The sequence below is a fragment of the Onychostoma macrolepis genome, chromosome 03, assembly GCF_012432095.1.
Source record: "Onychostoma macrolepis isolate SWU-2019 chromosome 03, ASM1243209v1, whole genome shotgun sequence".
NCBI lineage: Eukaryota > Metazoa > Chordata > Actinopteri > Cypriniformes > Cyprinidae > Onychostoma > Onychostoma macrolepis.
Window position 1 is genome coordinate 6,098,092 of NC_081157.1, and position 18,420 is coordinate 6,116,511.

The 18,420-nt window shown below is 36.8% G+C and overlaps 2 protein-coding genes across 16 annotated transcripts in view; one reads left to right on the top strand and one right to left on the bottom strand.

The window, feature by feature from the left end:
- LOC131536648 (interferon-inducible GTPase 5-like) overlaps positions 1–18,420 on the bottom strand; it is a 128,916-nt gene that overhangs the window by 43,763 nt on the left and 66,733 nt on the right. The window lies entirely within an intron of this gene.
- LOC131536642 (interferon-induced very large GTPase 1-like) lies at positions 49–17,548 on the top strand. Of its 7 annotated transcripts, none has more exons than XM_058769670.1 (5): positions 61–185; positions 2,972–4,614; positions 5,295–5,427; positions 11,387–11,445; positions 11,800–17,548. In XM_058769670.1, the coding sequence occupies exons 4-5, from the start codon at positions 11,404–11,406 to the stop codon at positions 16,594–16,596; spliced, it is 4,839 nt and encodes a 1,612-aa protein (XP_058625653.1). In that variant the 5' UTR covers positions 61–185; positions 2,972–4,614; positions 5,295–5,427; positions 11,387–11,403; the 3' UTR covers positions 16,597–17,548. The 7 variants fall into 7 exon arrangements, with proteins under 7 accessions (XP_058625655.1, XP_058625653.1, XP_058625654.1 ...); XM_058769671.1 differs by having other exon boundaries at positions 2,972–4,257; XM_058769669.1 differs by having other exon boundaries at positions 2,972–3,653; positions 4,129–5,427.

Genomic DNA, 18,420 nt, shown 5'->3' on the forward strand with positions numbered 1-18,420 from the left:
TCTCGACATAGACATAAATAATAAATACCTAGACGCCTCATTGGCCGCTCGACCGCCGCCATATTGGTGCGGGCAACTCTCTCATCCCGGGACAGAAGAAAACACACCAGACTCAGCGGCAGCTTGGGCATCTACAGACCGTCGCACATTAATAACAACAGATCTCGGGGGATTATCTTTCACAGGTAAGACCGAACAGTTTCTGGATGTTTTTTTTTGGTCATTTTTAGCATTATGTTGACAGCTTAATTAGCCGTGAAAGCTGAGACTTTATAAGAAATCAAGGTTTAAATGAATTCTTATTAAGTTTTAACTTGTATTGTAGTTTATATCATACATTAAATTGTGTTATGAGCACAATATGTACAGTGAGCACTTTGACAAGACGGTGTCAGACTGTCAGTATCAGGAATGGAGCTAAAGCATCTCTCTTTAATTTCACTATTCGTTTACAAAGAGTACCCTTACAAAAAAATCCTGCAGGAATCCTGCAGGAAAAATCCTGCAGGACCTACACACCACATACCTGCACATTCCTACAGGATCCCACAGGATTTTCGTGACCATTTTCCTGTAGGACTCCTGCAGGAATCCTACAGAAACCTACAGGAAACATGCAGGAAACCTACAGGAAACATGCAGGACTCCTGCAGGAAACCTACAGGAAATCTAATTTGCATTAGTGTTCAATTCCTATAGGACATCTGCAGAAATCCTAATGAACTATTATGTATATTCATCATGTTGGATTGCTGAAGGGATATTCAGAACCTCCTGTATAACAACACACTTTTTAAAAGCAATGTTGTGTCTCAAATTTAAATATCACCAAAAATTAAAAAAAGACTTCAGAAAATGTTAATTGTGAATTATTTATTAGTCAAAAGAGCTTAAAGATAAAATGAGATAAGTGTGACGAAAATGAACACTCTGAACAGAACGTGGCCCATCATTCTTCAGAAACCAATAACTCTGGACTCTGGAAAAAAAAGAGAGAGACATTTTTGCCTTAACTTTTAATAAGTTAATAAAATATGCATAAATATAATTACATGCATATGTAACAGTGAATTTGCCCTCACCTCTTATGTGCTTCACCACTCAGTGTTGCAGCGTAACAGTGTCCTTCTTATGATGCCTGAGAAATATGAGTATACACTACATATATAAGGTACTGTAATTATAAGAACTGTAAATGATCATCTTTCAGATTAGTTGACATGTGAAACAAAATGTTTAATGAATAACACTTAAAATATTAAAATATATTAGAAAGTAAAACCTGCTAAGGAGTTTATGTTCATCATTCAATTTTCTCGTAAAAGCAGCCGAAGAAACTTTCGTGGAGTTTCTGGAAATTTCTTCAAACAGTGTCTGAAAGAGAAATGTATATAAACGTCAGTGTCAGATATTTGTTATGAGAGCATATATATACTTAAAACCTTTAACACCTTTATACCTATAATAAGTTCCACTTTTGTGGGGTCCAGAGGGGCTTGGCTTGTGATTCCTTGTTGGCATTTCCAATTTTTCCAGAAAGGCTGTGGGTAGCTAACATGCTCCTTCCAAAACAGCCACGGCTAAATCCTTAATCATGGCTGACCATGATGTGCCCCTCTACCACATGCTTGGAATGTATCCTTTGCCATGTTTAGTTTTTGTGGATTTCAACCTGTGCAATACACATTAAATAATAAATTGAATTGGCCATATTTTTTAATCTCGTTTTACAAAATCCTTATGCTTTCCTAAATCTCACACACAAATAATAGACTTATTATATGGTGTGAAAAAAATAAAATAAAAAATAGTATTCTCACATGGTCCAGTCCAGAAGAGCTAAGATGTGAAGAGCTGGCTGGTTGAAGGGCAGCGCTGCAAGCTGCACTTGTTAGGGAGGTTTGCACAGCATGCTTGTTTGCACTTCTGTTTGGCAGCAACTCCGCAAATCTGTTAATAATCTCTAAATAAAAAAAGCAATGTTTAAATGAACTCATTCATTCATATAGCAAAAAAAAAATCTATAACCATGTATATCAATAGCCTACCATTTTGCAGCTTAAAGTTCAGGGCCTTTAGTTGCTGATTCTCTGCTCTCAAGGCCTTTATTTCATTTCTCAGGTCATTTAATGTGTCATTTTCTTTGTTTTTTTCTTCTATTTTTTTTAGCAACAGTGTGTCATTTTGTGTTTTTTCCACCTAAGTTGAGAGACAAAATTAAAGTCACAGAACAACAAAAAGACATGCATTGTCACTTAACTCTTATACGGTCTTGAGGTGTTTTGACCCGCATAAATGGCATTGCTACAATTTTTAAAAATGTTCTCTTTGTCCAAATGTCATGAGACTTTGTAAAATGGTCAACACTTTCTAGATCTACAAATAATAAAAAAAAAAAATTGGAATGATATCTTGATTTTATGTTGGTGTGAAAAAAAAAAAAGTAACACTCATGGTCTTTGGGGTCTCTAGAGACAAAATTGAATTTTGTTACAAAATAATAGTTTTTTTAAAAATGCAAATTTCCTGTTTATTAATGTTTTTACTCATTTGTGCAGTTTTCTGAGGATTTATGATATTTTTTATTTATTTATATAAATTAATAAATAAATATGTTTTGGAAAATTTTGGCTTGCAAAATAAATGTGCCACTCACAAATTGCAGAAACTCATAGACTGTATGAGATTTATATAAATTTAAAAAATATCATAAATGCTCCGAAAACTGGAGTAAAAACATTAATAAACAGGATTTTTTTTTTTAACTATTATTTTGTTACAAAATTCAATTTTGTCTCTAGAGACCCCAAAGACCATGAATGTATATCTCAAAACGAAGACCGCATTAAACAATGTTGATATAATTTATCAGGAAGTTAGATTTTACTTTTTTAAATCTCTTGATCTGGACTTGATGATGGGGTGTTTTCTGGACTGAATATTAATTTTCTTTTTATTGCTCTCTTTTCAGGCAGCTTGCACTCGTCTTTTTGCCTTCGCTCTGACTCCATCCGATTTAGACGCTTCAGTAGCTTGTCCTTATTCTCTGTACAGGAAAGGTTTGCATTCACTCATTCACCAATCTCACCATTCATCTTGAGAATAAGTGCAGGAGAGCTTTCATCTTCATACTTTACATCAACAACATCCCCCTCATGAACTACAGATTGAAGAATGTCTTTTCTCTTTACAGTGTCCAGAGAGGCTTCAATTTCTGTCCATTCAATTAATGCCCACATTTTGTCTATAATGCCAAAAAAGGACTACAATTTAAAACAGATAGATAGATATTCAAAGAGATTTAATCATTTCAATAGCAACTCAAAACCGTTTTAACTTCATTGTTGCTATATGTTTCCATGGTAACATATTACACTTAACGTTAACTGTGTTAAGAAATCTTGTGGTTTGGTCAGTATTTTATCGTTGTGTTCACTACACCATTGTTCTAAGGTGTCTTTTTTACTTTCAAGTATTTTAATTAATGAAAAATTAAGTTTTACTTACCCGATTCACCAGAAGACGGCGCAGCTGCTCCGCAATTCACAGCGTATGACGCGTTTCCTCGAGTGTGTGCGCGAGCAACAAAATAACGGAAATGTAGCAACAAAGTAACCGCGCTTTGAGACCAGCAACACAACTGAGTTTTTACTGTGAGTACAACGCTTATTTATTTATCTGTTTATTTTAATGAAAATATCTATATTTAAAGGTGTTATAGCCTATTTTTACTGTTACATTACATTTAGTTCCTGATATCTGTCCAAAAAAAACATTAACACTCCAGCAAAACTATACATTTTACATCCTGCAGGAATCTTATCATTTCTGTAGGATGTTACACAATCCAACAGGACGTCAGTGGACATACCTGAAGGAATCATAGAAGTACATAAGAAATCCAGCAGGAGTGTCACATTCCTGCAGGACATAACAGTTATACAGGACTCCTGCAGGATTTTTTTGTAGGGGTTGTTCTGTGAGAATGTTATTTGAGTTTGATTTTAGCTAATTGCTTTGAGAAGGAAAATTTATCAGATAGAAGTTTTTTTTTAATCTCGGATTTGTTACATGTCTTTGCAAACTAAATATGAAAATAATCCTGTTATTGTTTGGCCTAAAATACAGGTCAGGTTTTTTGTTGCGGTGGAACTGAAAGTTCTAGAAATCAGTTGATGGCGAGCCTCCCACGGATCTGGACACTCAATTCACTGAATCAGCATCTTATTGTGAAACTACGGGTTTCTGCCATACAAGGTAGGATCAAAGCTTATTTATAATTTTGCTATTTTTCCATCTTCTCGGTTGAAAGTACGAGGAAATTCTCTTCCTGGACTGTCCAACGGATCTATTTTTTTCCTAATGCCCATCCACATGGCGCGGATTTAACATTGAACAGTTTTTTCTGTTTTTTACTGATTGCTGGAAAAGAAACCGAACTGATTTTTTTTTTTTTTTTTTGAAGTTAAAGAGACTTTAAAAGAACTGTTTAATTTGACAAAATTTGACTGTGGAAGAAAACTGAGAATTCATTGGATTGGGTCTTTATTGACTTTGTGAAACTTCATTGACTTACATTTTGATTTTTTTGTGAGTTACAAATTTCATGGAAGGGTAAGAATTACCAAACTGATCTTACATACTTATAGATATATTAAGTGTGTTTACGAGGTGCACCTGTAGGGTTTTTATATTTGTTGTACAATCTGACATTTGTACTCTGTGATACCGGTATACTGTGTTTTTTTTTTTTTTGTTATACAACTGTTTACATTTTTTTCTCTCTCCTTTAACATTGGCCATTTCATCAAGCCTTTATTTACAGGCTCCATAGTCGAACCTAACTGGTCCGAATAGCATCCATAGTTGCACTTACACAAATAACTTTTTATTGGTGCAACAGGTGTTACATAATGTAATGTTAAGAGTTTACCTCCAAATAGAATGTATGTAGGACCCTAACAAATTTAAAACATTACACACTGATTTATTCATATACAATATGTGCTCTGATCAAGGAACCATTTAATACCACTGATATTGTGTGAACATATTGGATGTCTTTTTTAAACAGCCGATAGCGAAAGGCGCAGCACACCTTACCCTGATCACGAATGCATAGTTTACCCACCTCTTATTTTAACCACCGCAACCCTGTTTATAACTTTGCAAGTCATGTTTCTTTTTTAATTTAATCTCTTTAATGCCTATCTCATATACTGTATTGTGTAAGCATACTTGGCTTTGGATGCTACATACCATAAACATAAACATATCTGTCTGTTTGATTACAGGTGCTGTGAGGAAAAACACGGTGACACGGTCAGCCACGGACGCGGAGGTCACCAAGCACGCAATCAGGTGGTTCAACCTGGCGGGGGATCGGGCAACGAGGAGACGTGTCCCGCCTCCATCCACACAAACGGAGTAATAGGAGAAATAAGCAATAAACAACCTTTTTATTGAACTTCTTGTCGTTCACCAGTTATTAATTTTCTGATATTTTAGCTGTGCATAGCGCAGCATTTCATTGAAGTTGTAGCCTAATAGATCAAATATTTTATGTTTGCACCGACCTAGGCCTATAAAGCACTAAATTAGGTTTTGACCACAAAATGAATGTAGAGTAGCCTCGCCAACGTAGGATACTTAAAAACAGAATAGGCTATAACCTATAACTTTCTATAAATTTAAATGTCAATTTTATATTTCCATTGAGTAGTGATTACTTTTGTACAGTAAACTGATGTCTTGACTTGAACCTTTTCTGTTAGGCCTATTTACAATATTGTTAGGTTAAAAATACAAGGTAATGCAGATTTAAGCTTAGGCCTATATTGCTGTAGTAGCCTAGGCCTAGTGATGGTTTTAGTTTTATCCTATTTTATCCTACAGCAAGAACAAAAGGGATTTTGAAAATGAGATAGAGGTCTGCATTCCCGCGGCTGTCCCGCGGGACCCGACCAGATTTCTTGCGACGCGGGATTAAATTCCCGAATAAAACGCGGTTGCGGTCGGTAACTCTGGTGCAATTTGAACGGGAGCGGGCGGTCTAACAATATCCCGTTCCCGACGTCTTTTCAGAACAGCATATCTGCGCTTTATTCAAGCATCGGTACAGCCTGCACGGGACTGTTATGCACGCGCAGCACGCATGAAACAGTGCTTCGTTTTATTTGCGAGGTCTGTGCGCAGCATGTGTATAACGATGCTCAGAGCAGGCTGTAGCCTACCAGTTAATATACGGCCCACAGACAGAACAGGCAGGTTGTCGATGAGTGACAGAGCAGAATAAAGATGGAGCAAAGTGTGGATGCGCTCTCCTTGAAGAACGCTCAACTCGGTTTTGTTTATATTTTGCTTAGCCTATAATTTTAAATGACACATGTCCAATTCATTTATTTATTTATTTTTCTTCCGCGACACTTTTCCTAGGCTAGCTACTGTGTTTACAGCAAGATGTTAAACTAACTTAGTATTTTGACAAGACGAATAAAATTATAATAGGCCATTTTTGTACAACCTACATTTTTTTTTAAATCTGCGACACTTGTTCCTATTGTGTTGTAAAGGTTAAACGAACTGTATCCTGACAAGACGAATAAAAATAAGGAATACAATTTTTGTACATTTTTATTTTCTCTGTGACACTTTTTTTTTCCCTACTGTGTTGGCAGCAAAATGTTAAACGAATTTCGTGTCTTAAGACAATAAAAGACTCTTGACGACGAATAAAATAACAAATACAATTTTGTGCAGACTACACTTTTATTTGTTAGCCTATTTGTCTTTCTTTCAGTAGAGGAAATTTAAATGTGTGATTCTGGAAGCGAGATCTAAATTTAGCGGGAACGGTCGGGTCGGGAAGAAAATTATTCAAAGCGGACAGCGGGTGAACAAAGAGTAAATATATCGCGGGAGCGGGCGGGTGCGGGATATAACCTCGCGGGAGCGGGCGGGAGCGGGACTTAAAAAACAGTCCCGCGCAGACCTCTAAAATGAGATAAACGGGTCCAAAACGGATCCGGGCCAGGTGAGCCAGGAATTTTTTATGAGTCCGTTGCGGGTCCGCGGCGGATGTATGTAATTTGCGGGTCCCAAACGGACCCGCTGTGGAGGTAAGGTTTTAATCGCGGATGCAGCGCGGAGCCACGGCGGATCCGTCACTGCGCGGAAGTGGGCGCCGATACGGGCCCGTTTCGCGGGTATCACCTGCATTTGCGCTCACTATCGACAAACCAATCAAATTTGTTCAAAACTCTTTTTTTTTTAAAAATCAGTCCAAACACATTTTAATTTTTATTCAGGAGTTATGTATATACAAAACTATAACTTTTTATGACAGTAGTTTAGTGATAAAAAAATTCTGCTATTTTTTTTTTTGCAGGTTTTTTTTCCTCCCATCCTGTAGCCTACTCGCGCCCCCCCGGGAGAGTGTCCACCGGTTGAGAACCACTGTTTTAAAGGGTTACTGGCAAGTTCCCTTAACAGAACAGGCAGACGACATTTCTGCATTTGTCACTCCTGATAACTTCCTTAACTATACAGTGATGGCCTTCGGACTTCGGAACACTCCAGCAACCTTTCAACGCTTAATTTGCTTGAAAGCCTCCTCCCACCCCTGTTTATCTGAAGCATACGGAGCCCGGGAAGTCACCTGTAGGAAAAAAAAAAACAATCCGTGCGGACGGTTTTGCAATCCGTCCCCTCAGTTTATAAACCGTACCCACGAATTTCCAATCCGTGCGCTCAGATTTTGTAAACCGTACCCTCGGTTTTTGAATCCGTACCCACAGATTCATAATCCGCGCGCACGCTTTCGCAATCCGTTCCCACGGGTTTGTAAACTGTACTCACGGATTCATGCAGCAAGCTCCTAGGTAGCCTAGGTGTTAACGAATCATACTGTATATTGTTTTATTGCATATTATTATGTGGAATAGGCCTACAGCAAATTGGACACGAGTTGGAATACAACGATTTAATAAGAAAGATGTGCGTCAAAATCTTGTTTAATTTGTGATCATCTTAGACTTGATTATTGTATAATAAACCTGGCATTGTGACTGACTTTGGAGTCATTTGTTACTCTTTTGTAAGTCGTTTTGAATAAAAGCTTCTTCTAAATGCATGCAACCTAAATATATATCAACAATAATAATAATAATAATAATAGTTATTATTATTATTTTAATTTATAGGCTAAATAAATGAGTGCACTTAAGACAGTAAAATGTTTGTCATAAAATAATTCATGAATGCTTTATTTTTAATAACATTTTACAGTTTTGGAAATGTGTTTGTGTACTATTCATTCTTAACATGAAGACTTATTTTGGTGATTTTATTATACTAAGCTTAACTAAATAACTAAGTAAGTAACTAAGTAACTAAATCAGCATACTATCATCTCAAAAACATTGCAAGAATTAGATGTTTTGTTTCCAGTCAAGACTTGGAGAAAGATGACTAGTACGATGACTGTGCAGGACTGCAGGTTTATTTAAAATCATGTGATATCCTGGAAGAAAGAGCCGCACTCTGACGTCACCGTAACCTTCTGATCCATTCTGATTGGATGTTGCGTCCTGCATAATAATGTACCGTTCTTTATAAATAGCCAATGCAGTGACAAAAGAACATAGCGAAGAAATTCAAGGAAACAAGACACAACTGCGATACAGAAAACTTCAGCTCGCTGTTTGGAAGTCAGCTCCCTAAGGTTTGGCTTTTTTTTTCCGTTTACATTTATTCACTTAGCACATGCTTTAATCAAAACCAAATTTTTTGGTTCCTACCAGGAATGTTAATTTTGTCAGACCATTCCCAGAACAAAGCTAAAAGGTTCTTTTTCGCTATTCAGAATATTTGTTGTTGTTGTTTTAAGTTGTGCATAATAGCGCAGATTATTAGGCTGTTAATAGACATTGTAAAACGTATAACATGAAAACGTGTGATGATGCTGCACTGCAGGCAAACAGTCCAGATTCGGATGTGAGCACAAAATGCAGAGCCAGGATGTTTTCATAGTGAGGGGCAAGCAACCAGTCTGGGGTGGCACAGAAATATTCATTATTTCAATATAGAAATGTGTTTGACTATAAAGTACTGGACAGTTTTAGTGCCTAAAACACAACTCAATACAGTTAATTTCTACTTAATTGTAATCGAGATATTTGTAAATTAAGTAATAATGAGTGAATATGACATAAAGGGGCTCACTATAGCTTTAATGCTCGGTCAGCTTGGTTCTGGTTCTGAAACCCCTCCCCCCCCTTTTTTTTAAATATCACAAACCTCGGTGCAGAAGATGCATTCAGTGAAAAATAAATGCACAATACTAGGAGAAAAGCATCAATGTGCTTTATTGGACCAGTAGCTATATTAGCCCAAACCAAAAAGTAGGAGATCGTTTAACTCACTTTTGAACAAAATAAAATAAAAATGCTGGATGTGGCTACATTAAAGAAATAACCAAAAGAAAAACATTACATTAAATAAATATAAATTACCAAACTAAAATAAGTTAAAAAGTTGCCAAAAAAAAAAAAAAGTATACATGTAGGTAGGGTTGGGTACCGTTCAGAATATTTGTTGTTGTTGTTTTAAATTGTACATAATAGATGCACAGATTATTAGGCTGTTAATAGACATTGTAAAACGATAACATGAAAACGTGTGATGTGGCTTATTAAGATAACGAAGGAATAAATTAACCAGGTTGTGCTATTTTGATCCAGATTAGGATGTGAGCACAAAATGCAGTGGCAGAGCCAGGATGTTTTCATAGTGAGCAGCCAGCAACCAGTCTGGGGTGGCACAGACATATTCATTATTTCAATATAGAAATGTGTTTGACTATAAAGTACTGGACAGTTTTAGTGCCTAAAACACAACTCAATACAGTTCATTTCTACTTAATTATAATTGAGATATTTGTAAATTAAGTTATTAATCCTTTAAAGTATTTCTTTAATAATAATGGTATTTTTTCTACAATAACGTGGTTAATGTGGTTGTAATAATTATTTTGATCATTTAATTGTTTCATTTAAATTTGACAGTAAATGGAATATATAAAGACATTATACTGTACAAAAGTAATACAAGAGTAATATATTTCTGTTACATTTTAAACCGCACTTTTATTTTGACAGGTTGCCGTGAAGTTTCTGTGTGTATACAGTATGATATGATGCTAGTTTTTTCAAATGAAACGGTAAAATTCTAATGAAGTGACTCTCACAGCCTGTAAGATCATGTCGTCATGTAGTGAGATGCAGAGGCCGAGGGCGAATTCCAAACGGAAGTGAGCATCCCTTTGCCGAGCCCTACTCCCTGCGAAAGGCAAAGCCCTTGAAGTGTGTTCTTTGAAGGGTGAAGGGCATTACTGTCTGCTATAAACGTTTGGAAGTCCCTTGGTGAAGGGAATGATGGACAAAATGTTACCTTGACAACGTTGCGCGTGCGCGCAGCATTCAGCGCTCCAACAGTTGTTGCAAATAAATATTTCCTCTTATTGTTATTATTTTATTCAAATACTGTCTAATTGTGTCTTATTTACTATTAAACTTTTTCAAACTAAACTTGCTTAAACATGCTTACAATACAGTCTTAAATCATATTTCTATCACTGACGTAAATATTTTGTATTACATGAAAATAAAGACAAATTTTAATTAGCTTATTCTACTTACATTTGTATGTAAAGTCAAAATAAACTGAACTTTGCTTTAAAATGCATCTCAAGATCTCCTAACTGAAGATCACATGATCACAAACGGAGATCACTTCCGTGAAGTGACCATCGCACGTTCCCTTCGCTAACGGACTTCTGGAACGGCCCTTCGTGAAGGGATTAAGTTGTTCACTTTCGTTTGGAACGAAATAGTAAGTGTTTGAATATCTTCAGTTTAAAAATTGGCCACTGATAACAAGAGTAAGTAGTGGTAATGGACTGTTAAGAATCCCTTACAATATAGGGCACTGGTCTCAAACTCAATTCCTGGAGGGCCACAGCTCTGCACAGTTTAGCTCTAACCCTAATCAAACACACCTGATCCAGCTAATCAAGGTCTTCAGGATCACTTGAAACTTCCAAACAGGTGTGATTTGGAGCTGGTTGGAGCTAAACTCTGCAGAGCTGTGGCCTTCCAGGAATTGAGTCTGAGACCTCTGATATAGGGCGATTATGAACACCCCTCCCCCCTCCACCACAAAATCCTTTTGAACTTTGAAAACCCTTTTTGTAAATGTTTTCATCTACTATTTATTTGGGATTTATTTAATTTTTCATTTCAGAATACTACAAATTAATTTAAATTAAAAAGATTAACAGTGGTTCAATACATTCTTTCAAATTACGTCTGTTTTCTTTCTTATTAAGGTGATAAACCCACAAGAATGGAGGACAAATGGACATCAGAGACTGTAGAAAAGCACAAGGTGAGTGCCTTGATTTGACTAGTTGGACATTTTTATTAGTAGGCTAATATAATATAACTAGCTGCAATAATAAAACCAACTACATGCTAATTTCATTGTTTCCCTTTTTATAGTATTCATGGTAAACCTGTTTACCGTCCGCAAGTGTAAAACATTGAGATTTTATATTTTATTATTTTGGTGACAATGTTTACTATGATTCAGCAGCCTTTGTACTCATTGTTCCTAAATTAATAATTTAATTTAGGCAGCATTCTAACAAAATGTAACATGTCAGACTACAATGATTGTATTTTATTTTAGAACCAAAGTAAATGACTTTAGTAAATGTAAAGTTCTTTATCAATTTAATAGGGAAAAAACAAGGATTTGGAAACAACAGGAGTCCATCCATATGAACAGCTACAACAGGATGAGACTGAAAAACAGAGTGATCTATTTAACAGACTTCATCTTGACGGGTGCCACAACAAACTGGGAGCTGCAGATGTTCTTCTGATAACTGAACATTCATTACAGTCTCAAGAGTTTTGTGCTGAAGAAGAGCTGATTCATACTTTTATACAAAACCTACTGATAATTGATTACAGAGCAAGATATATTCATGTTAAAGTGATCAATGAACGAGATCGAATAAAACAAAAAGACAATGATTCATCTGAGAGTGATATATTTGATGATTTTTTTGAAAACAAAAGCTTGTATCACAAAGGAATGAGTCAATCTGATCGAATTCACCCGATGGATGTCCAGATGGCTGTGTTTCATTGTGCTGATAGATTCCTGAAGCAGCTGATGGTCACTAAACTGTCCCAGTGTCAGTACGCTCTGCCTCTGCTTGTTCCTGATCCATTCACACAACAGATTGAGTTTCCTCTCTGGACATTCAGACAAATCAACAAGAGCTGGAAGATGACAAACACCAACAATGAAATCATCAGTCAAACCCAGCCGATCTACAGAGCACAAACTCCAATGGTGTTTTTCTTCAGGTTTGGCTCTGTGTCTTCATCCAAGTCTCAGCTGATGAACAGTCTGATCAATGAGAAACACAACACGTTCTTCCACAGGAACTGCAAAGGCAGCAGCAGAACCAGAGTCCTGATGGATGGAGTGGTGGAGATCGCCTGGTTCTGCCCCTCTGGAACAAATGATAAATTCACTGACTGTGTTGCTTTCTGTAATCTACACGGTGATGCAGGAGACCATGAGAAACAGCTGCAGATCCTCACAAAAATGGCCTCAGTCAATGTTGTTCTTCTGCCACGACTTCAGAGGAATGATAGAAATGCAGCAAAGATCCAAAACCTGTACAAGGATTCAAAGCCACTCATTTGTCTCTTTACTGAGGATGAATCTGCTGTAACTGAGGCTAAGAAAGGGAAAATCAAGATCGGTCTGAAAGACAGAAATCAGTCAGATGTATCTGAAGAAATCAGAGGAGCCATAAATGATTGTCTCTCAGAATCATCTCACACTTTCAGACTTGAAGATGCATTCAAACACTCAGACATCAGAGTAGATGAGGAAGATGATGATGACTGCAAGAAAGGAAGAGAAGCAGCACAGCAGATGATGAGTTTACTGGAGAAGAAAGATCTGACAGAAATCAAAGAATCATTTCTGCCTCATCAAGGGAAACTGTGGCAGCGGTGGAGTCACAAGAACAAAGAACTACATCGACCTCGAGGAGATGAGATAGAAAAGGAAATAAGTCGAAAAGAAACAGAAATGAAGGCAATTCGTCAACAGCAGCATGGAACTAAAATACATCAGTTTATGAAGCTCTTTATTAAAGAAATGATCTCAAATGCTGAATGTGAAAAGTTGTTTTTCCTTAAATGGCTCAGAATCCTCCTGGATGAACAAACATCAGCTGATCTTTCTGCTTTACATCACAAATATGATAACATGTGGTCTACAGTCTTAAAACTGAAAGAGAACATTGATAAATCTGAACAACTCAAGTCTCAAAAACTCAAAGCAGAACAAACTGAACTTGAGAGAATATCTGAGGATCTTCAAGCTGCAACCTTTGGTGTGGAGCACATCATGAGGGAGATTGGTCAGATCTATGAATCATGTGAATCTGTGAAGAAGAACAAGAAAGACCTGCAGGTTGACTTCTCTTCTCTCCCGAGTCTCGCAGCAGAGATGATGATCTCTGGATCTCCACTGGAGCTGATGGATGGAGATGCTGCTCATGTTCCTGTGATCTGGATCTCTGCTGTTCTGGATCAACTCATCCAGAAACTGGGAGACCAGAGAGTCTTTGTGCTGTCAGTTTTAGGGCTTCAGAGCTCTGGGAAATCCACCATGCTGAACGCCATGTTTGGACTGGAGTTTGCCGTCAGTGCTGGCAGGTGCACCAGAGGAGCTTTCATGCAGCTGGTCAGAGTCTCAGATGAGATGAAAACACAGTTGAACATTGACTGTATTCTGGTTGTTGATACTGAGGGTCTTCGTGCTCTAGAACTGGCTGGAAGATCAACAAGACATCATGACAATGAACTGGCCACATTTGTTGTTGGTCTTGGAAATATGACCTTGATCAACATCTTTGGAGAAAACCTGTCTGAGATGCAGGACATTCTTCAGATTGTTGTTCAGGCCTTCCTGAGGATGAAGAAGGTCAGACTGAATCCCAGCTGTGTGTTTGTGCATCAGAACGTTTCAGACGTCACAGCTGGAGAGAAAAACATGGAGGGAAGGAGACGACTGCAGGAGAAACTGGATGAGATGACAAAACTCGCTGCTAAAGATGAAGTCTGTGATGAAGAATGTTTCAGTGATGTCATTAGATTTGATGTTCAGAAAGATGTGAAGTATTTTGCTCAGCTCTGGGAGGGAAGCCCACCAATGGCACCACCAAACCCAAACTACTGTGAGAACATTCAAGAACTGAAGAATACTATTATGTCTCATGCCTCAAAATCAAATGGAATAATGCTGAAAGACTTAAAAGATCGTATTAAAGATCTCTGGGAGGCTTTACTGAATGAAGGATTCGTCTTCAGCTTCAGAAATTCTCTGGAGATTTCAGCCTACAGGAAACTGGAGAACGAATACAGCAAGTGGTCCTGGAGTCTACGCAGAGCCATGATGGAAACTGAGAACAAATTATACAACAACATAGAAAATGAAACAATTCATGAGGTTGAGGTAACTGATCTTCAAAGAGAACTGAAAAAGACAAGTGAAGAAGTGAATAAATCAATGTCTGAGTTATTTGATAAAGATAGAGATAAAGATATACTGATTCAGTGGAAAACATCATTTGAAATTAAAATCAAAGAGCTTCAGGAAAATGTTGTGAGAGAAACAAAGAGGAAATTAAATGAGGTTCTTCAGCAGCGAGACCTGAAGAAAAAGATTGATGCTCAGAGGACACATCATGAAAACACTCTCTTGGAAAAGAGCAAAGAACTCGCCTTAAAACTCAAAGACAAAACAAACGATGAAGGAAGACTGAAGAAAGAATTTGATTTGTTTTGGGAACAGAGTGTGAAGAAAATCATCAGAGACACTCCTCCAATCGGAAAGATTGACATAATGAGAGACGTGAGAAAGATCCTCAGTGACATCTATGAAAGTGTTCCTGTAGATCACCGGAGCGAGAGCATTGATATCTTCACTGTGTCAAGTTATTCAGATTATGTACAGTTAAGGAAATCCGGGGGAATTACAGGACCTATAACAAATATCTACAAATCAGCTAAAGAGAAGTTGGGTTATATTCTGTCTCCAGAGGATGAAGCTAAAATAAGATCATTTGTCACAGATGTAGCTCAGCAGACAGACAAAGAGATTCAGTCATTTAACATCTCGAAAATGGGCTACAACAAAAGCTGCATTCAACAACTCACAGGTTATGTCAAGGCAAGAATAACACAACATGAGGAAGGACGAGTGAAATATGTGTTCAAGAATGAATTCTTCATGGATTTGGTTCTTTCCATCTGTAAGAGATCAAACAAGATGTTCACTGACCAACACAAACTGTTCAGGGAAACCAATGATCCTGTAATATATATTGAAAATAAGAGAGAAGAGTATTATAGTATTTTCCAGAAATACTGTCATGGAGCAACATCAGCTGTTATTTTTGGAGAGATCATCTGTCAGAAACTGAAAGAGCCCATTGAGCAGAGCGTCTACAAGAAGACTGCCAGAGATCTGACAGGTGAAATGAGATCAAACTGTCCATCACTGAATGGAAACAGATCAAATCTGGAGAAACACATCCTGAAGACACTGGCAGAAGAGGAGGATTTTGACAAATACATGAACTACATTAATAATCCCAGAGATCACTTCGAGAGTTTCATCAGAGATGAAGTCAGTCGGTACATCACTGATCGGTTCAGTCTCAGTGTTTTACCCAAGATGAAGGAGAACATTAAACTCCTGCAGCAGAAGATCAGGGAAGCAGCTCATCAATCTACTGAACATGTTCAAGAGAACGGAGGAGATGTTGGTTTGTGGTTGAAGAGTTTCACACAGCAGCTCTCAGATGAGCTGATCTTCTCTGAAAAACACCTCAGTGGAGTCAAACATGATGATGTAGATGATTTCAACCTCCTAGAAGATGTGATAAAAAAAGAATTCCCTTCGATAAAATGTGATAAAATGTCTGCTATAATGTCTGAGATCAGCGGGAGATTCAACAGAGAGTCATTTCCAGTAAATCTGGACCTCAAATTTAGACCAGATGAGCTTCTGATTAATCACTTCTGTCAGTGCTGCTGGGTTCGGTGTCCGTTCTGTGGAGCCATCTGCACCAACACCATTGAAAACCACGATGAAGACCACAATGCCCCTTCACATCGTAATATTGGACTGAATGGGTGGTTTTACATGGGAACAACAAACTTGTCTATTAGCATCTGCACATCAGCAGTAGCAAGTGATCGAAAGTTTTGTAGCAATGATTCAGATTTCTACTGGAGAGATTACAGAAGAGCAGGAGGAGTTTATGCAAAATGGTGTATCACGCCTAATCTCTCTGAAGTGCCCTACTGGAAGTGGTTTGTGTGCAGATTCCAGAAACATCTGGAAAAGCATTATAAAAAAACATTCCAGGGTAAAGGTGAGATTCCAGCTCAATGGAGAGAGCACAATAAACAAAAGGCAATTCTGAGTTTGGGTTAGTGCTTTATTAATAATATAAACTATTATACTTTTATACTAATTCACAGAACAATCTAAAATAAAAGCATGCAGTTTCCCTCTACAGTACATTATAAAAAAGACTCTAAAGCTGCATCTGAAATCGGTCACTGGTTCACATATTTACTATTTTCTATATGAGGAATGGAACATAGTGCACTATAGAAAGGATTCAGACAGTGCAAATATGCTTTCCATTCCAAACTGAAAGATCTAAGGATTAGTAATAGAAACCGGTGTGTGTTGCCGCTTCAAAAGAGCAACCCTGCATTTGTTTTATTTTCCTAATTTTATAGTTTTTTTTCTAATCATTTAATTAATAGTTTCGGTAACACTTTATTTTAAGGACCAATTCTCGATGTTAATTAGTTGCTTATTAGCATGCATATTGGCTGTTTCTTAGTACTTATAAAGCACATATTAAGGTCTTATTCTGCATGACCGTATTTTAGATTCCTTACTCCTACACCATACCTAAACTTAACAACTGCCTTACTAACTATTAATAAGCAGTAAATTAGGAGTTTGTTCAGGGAAAACACCTAGTTAATAGTGAATGTGTTCCCTATCTTAAAGTGTTACCAAAATTTCATTTATAATTTCACCATGTACATTACTCATTTTTATTAGATTTGTATATTTTATATTCCTTATTATCTTCCTTGCTCTTGCAATTCCTGTCATTGTTTAACAGTATGATTTTGGAGTTAGGTATATTTGTCTTCATGAGTTCTAGATAAGAGAATGTCTGCATTTCAAGGTCATAGGATGATGTTGTGAAGCAGTAAATTTACATTGTTTTTCCTTTGATATAATAATGTTGTTTGTATGTGTGCTGTTCAGACGAGGTTGAGAAGAAGTTTGGATGAAGTCGACAAGGTCCGACTGAGCATTGAAAGAGTCACAGCTAATATTATTCAATAAATCCTGCTCATTATTATCATCATTTTGTCTCCTATTTTCAGATTTTTCCCAGCTTCCTCTGTCTGCCTCTTGGGCTGACAGAAGACTGTTAATACAGTTCTGTGCATCAGACAAAATAAAGTGCTTTTGGGTTTGGGTAACATTTTGACTGGTTTTGGGTATCAAAACTCTGGTTTTGGATGATAAAACTGGCAAAACAAACATTTTCTGACAGAATATGGATATTTTCTGACACATTTTTGATATGTCCTGAACTGACTTCCTGTTTTAATACATCAAAGCATTGAGTAAAACTGTGCTCATCAATCCACTTTACAGGGATTTTTCACAGGGATGCAATATTTAAAAAATCTATGCTAGCGTAACATATTTCAGATAATTACACCAATTTGGGTTATTTTGGCAACCCAGCGCTGGGTTGTTTTATGTTTGACCCAGCATGATGGGTTGATTTTTTTTATGGTTTAAAATGACTTCATTGCTAGGCTAAAATGAACTCAAATCGCGCTAGAAATTTTTACCCTACAAATCTTGTTCATTTTAAAATCACTTTGACACAAACAGAATGACTACCAAAAGGTAAATATTTATTAAAAACAACAAGAGAAAACAGTCAAAAGTAACATGCATGTAAGAAGAAATGCAGAAAAGTATGGCATTAACAGCTACACAGTTTATAAATGAATTAATTTTTTGGTAAATTTTATATGTTGTTTAAAAATATTATGCAAAAACACTATTATACAATAACTGTACAATTAGTTAATAGTTTAGTTCTTTACAAACTATTCTGGCATGACCACAACATTAACACGGATATTATAACATTTATCAGAAGCATAAGTGTGAAAGAATGTGAGCATGTATATGAATGACAGAGTG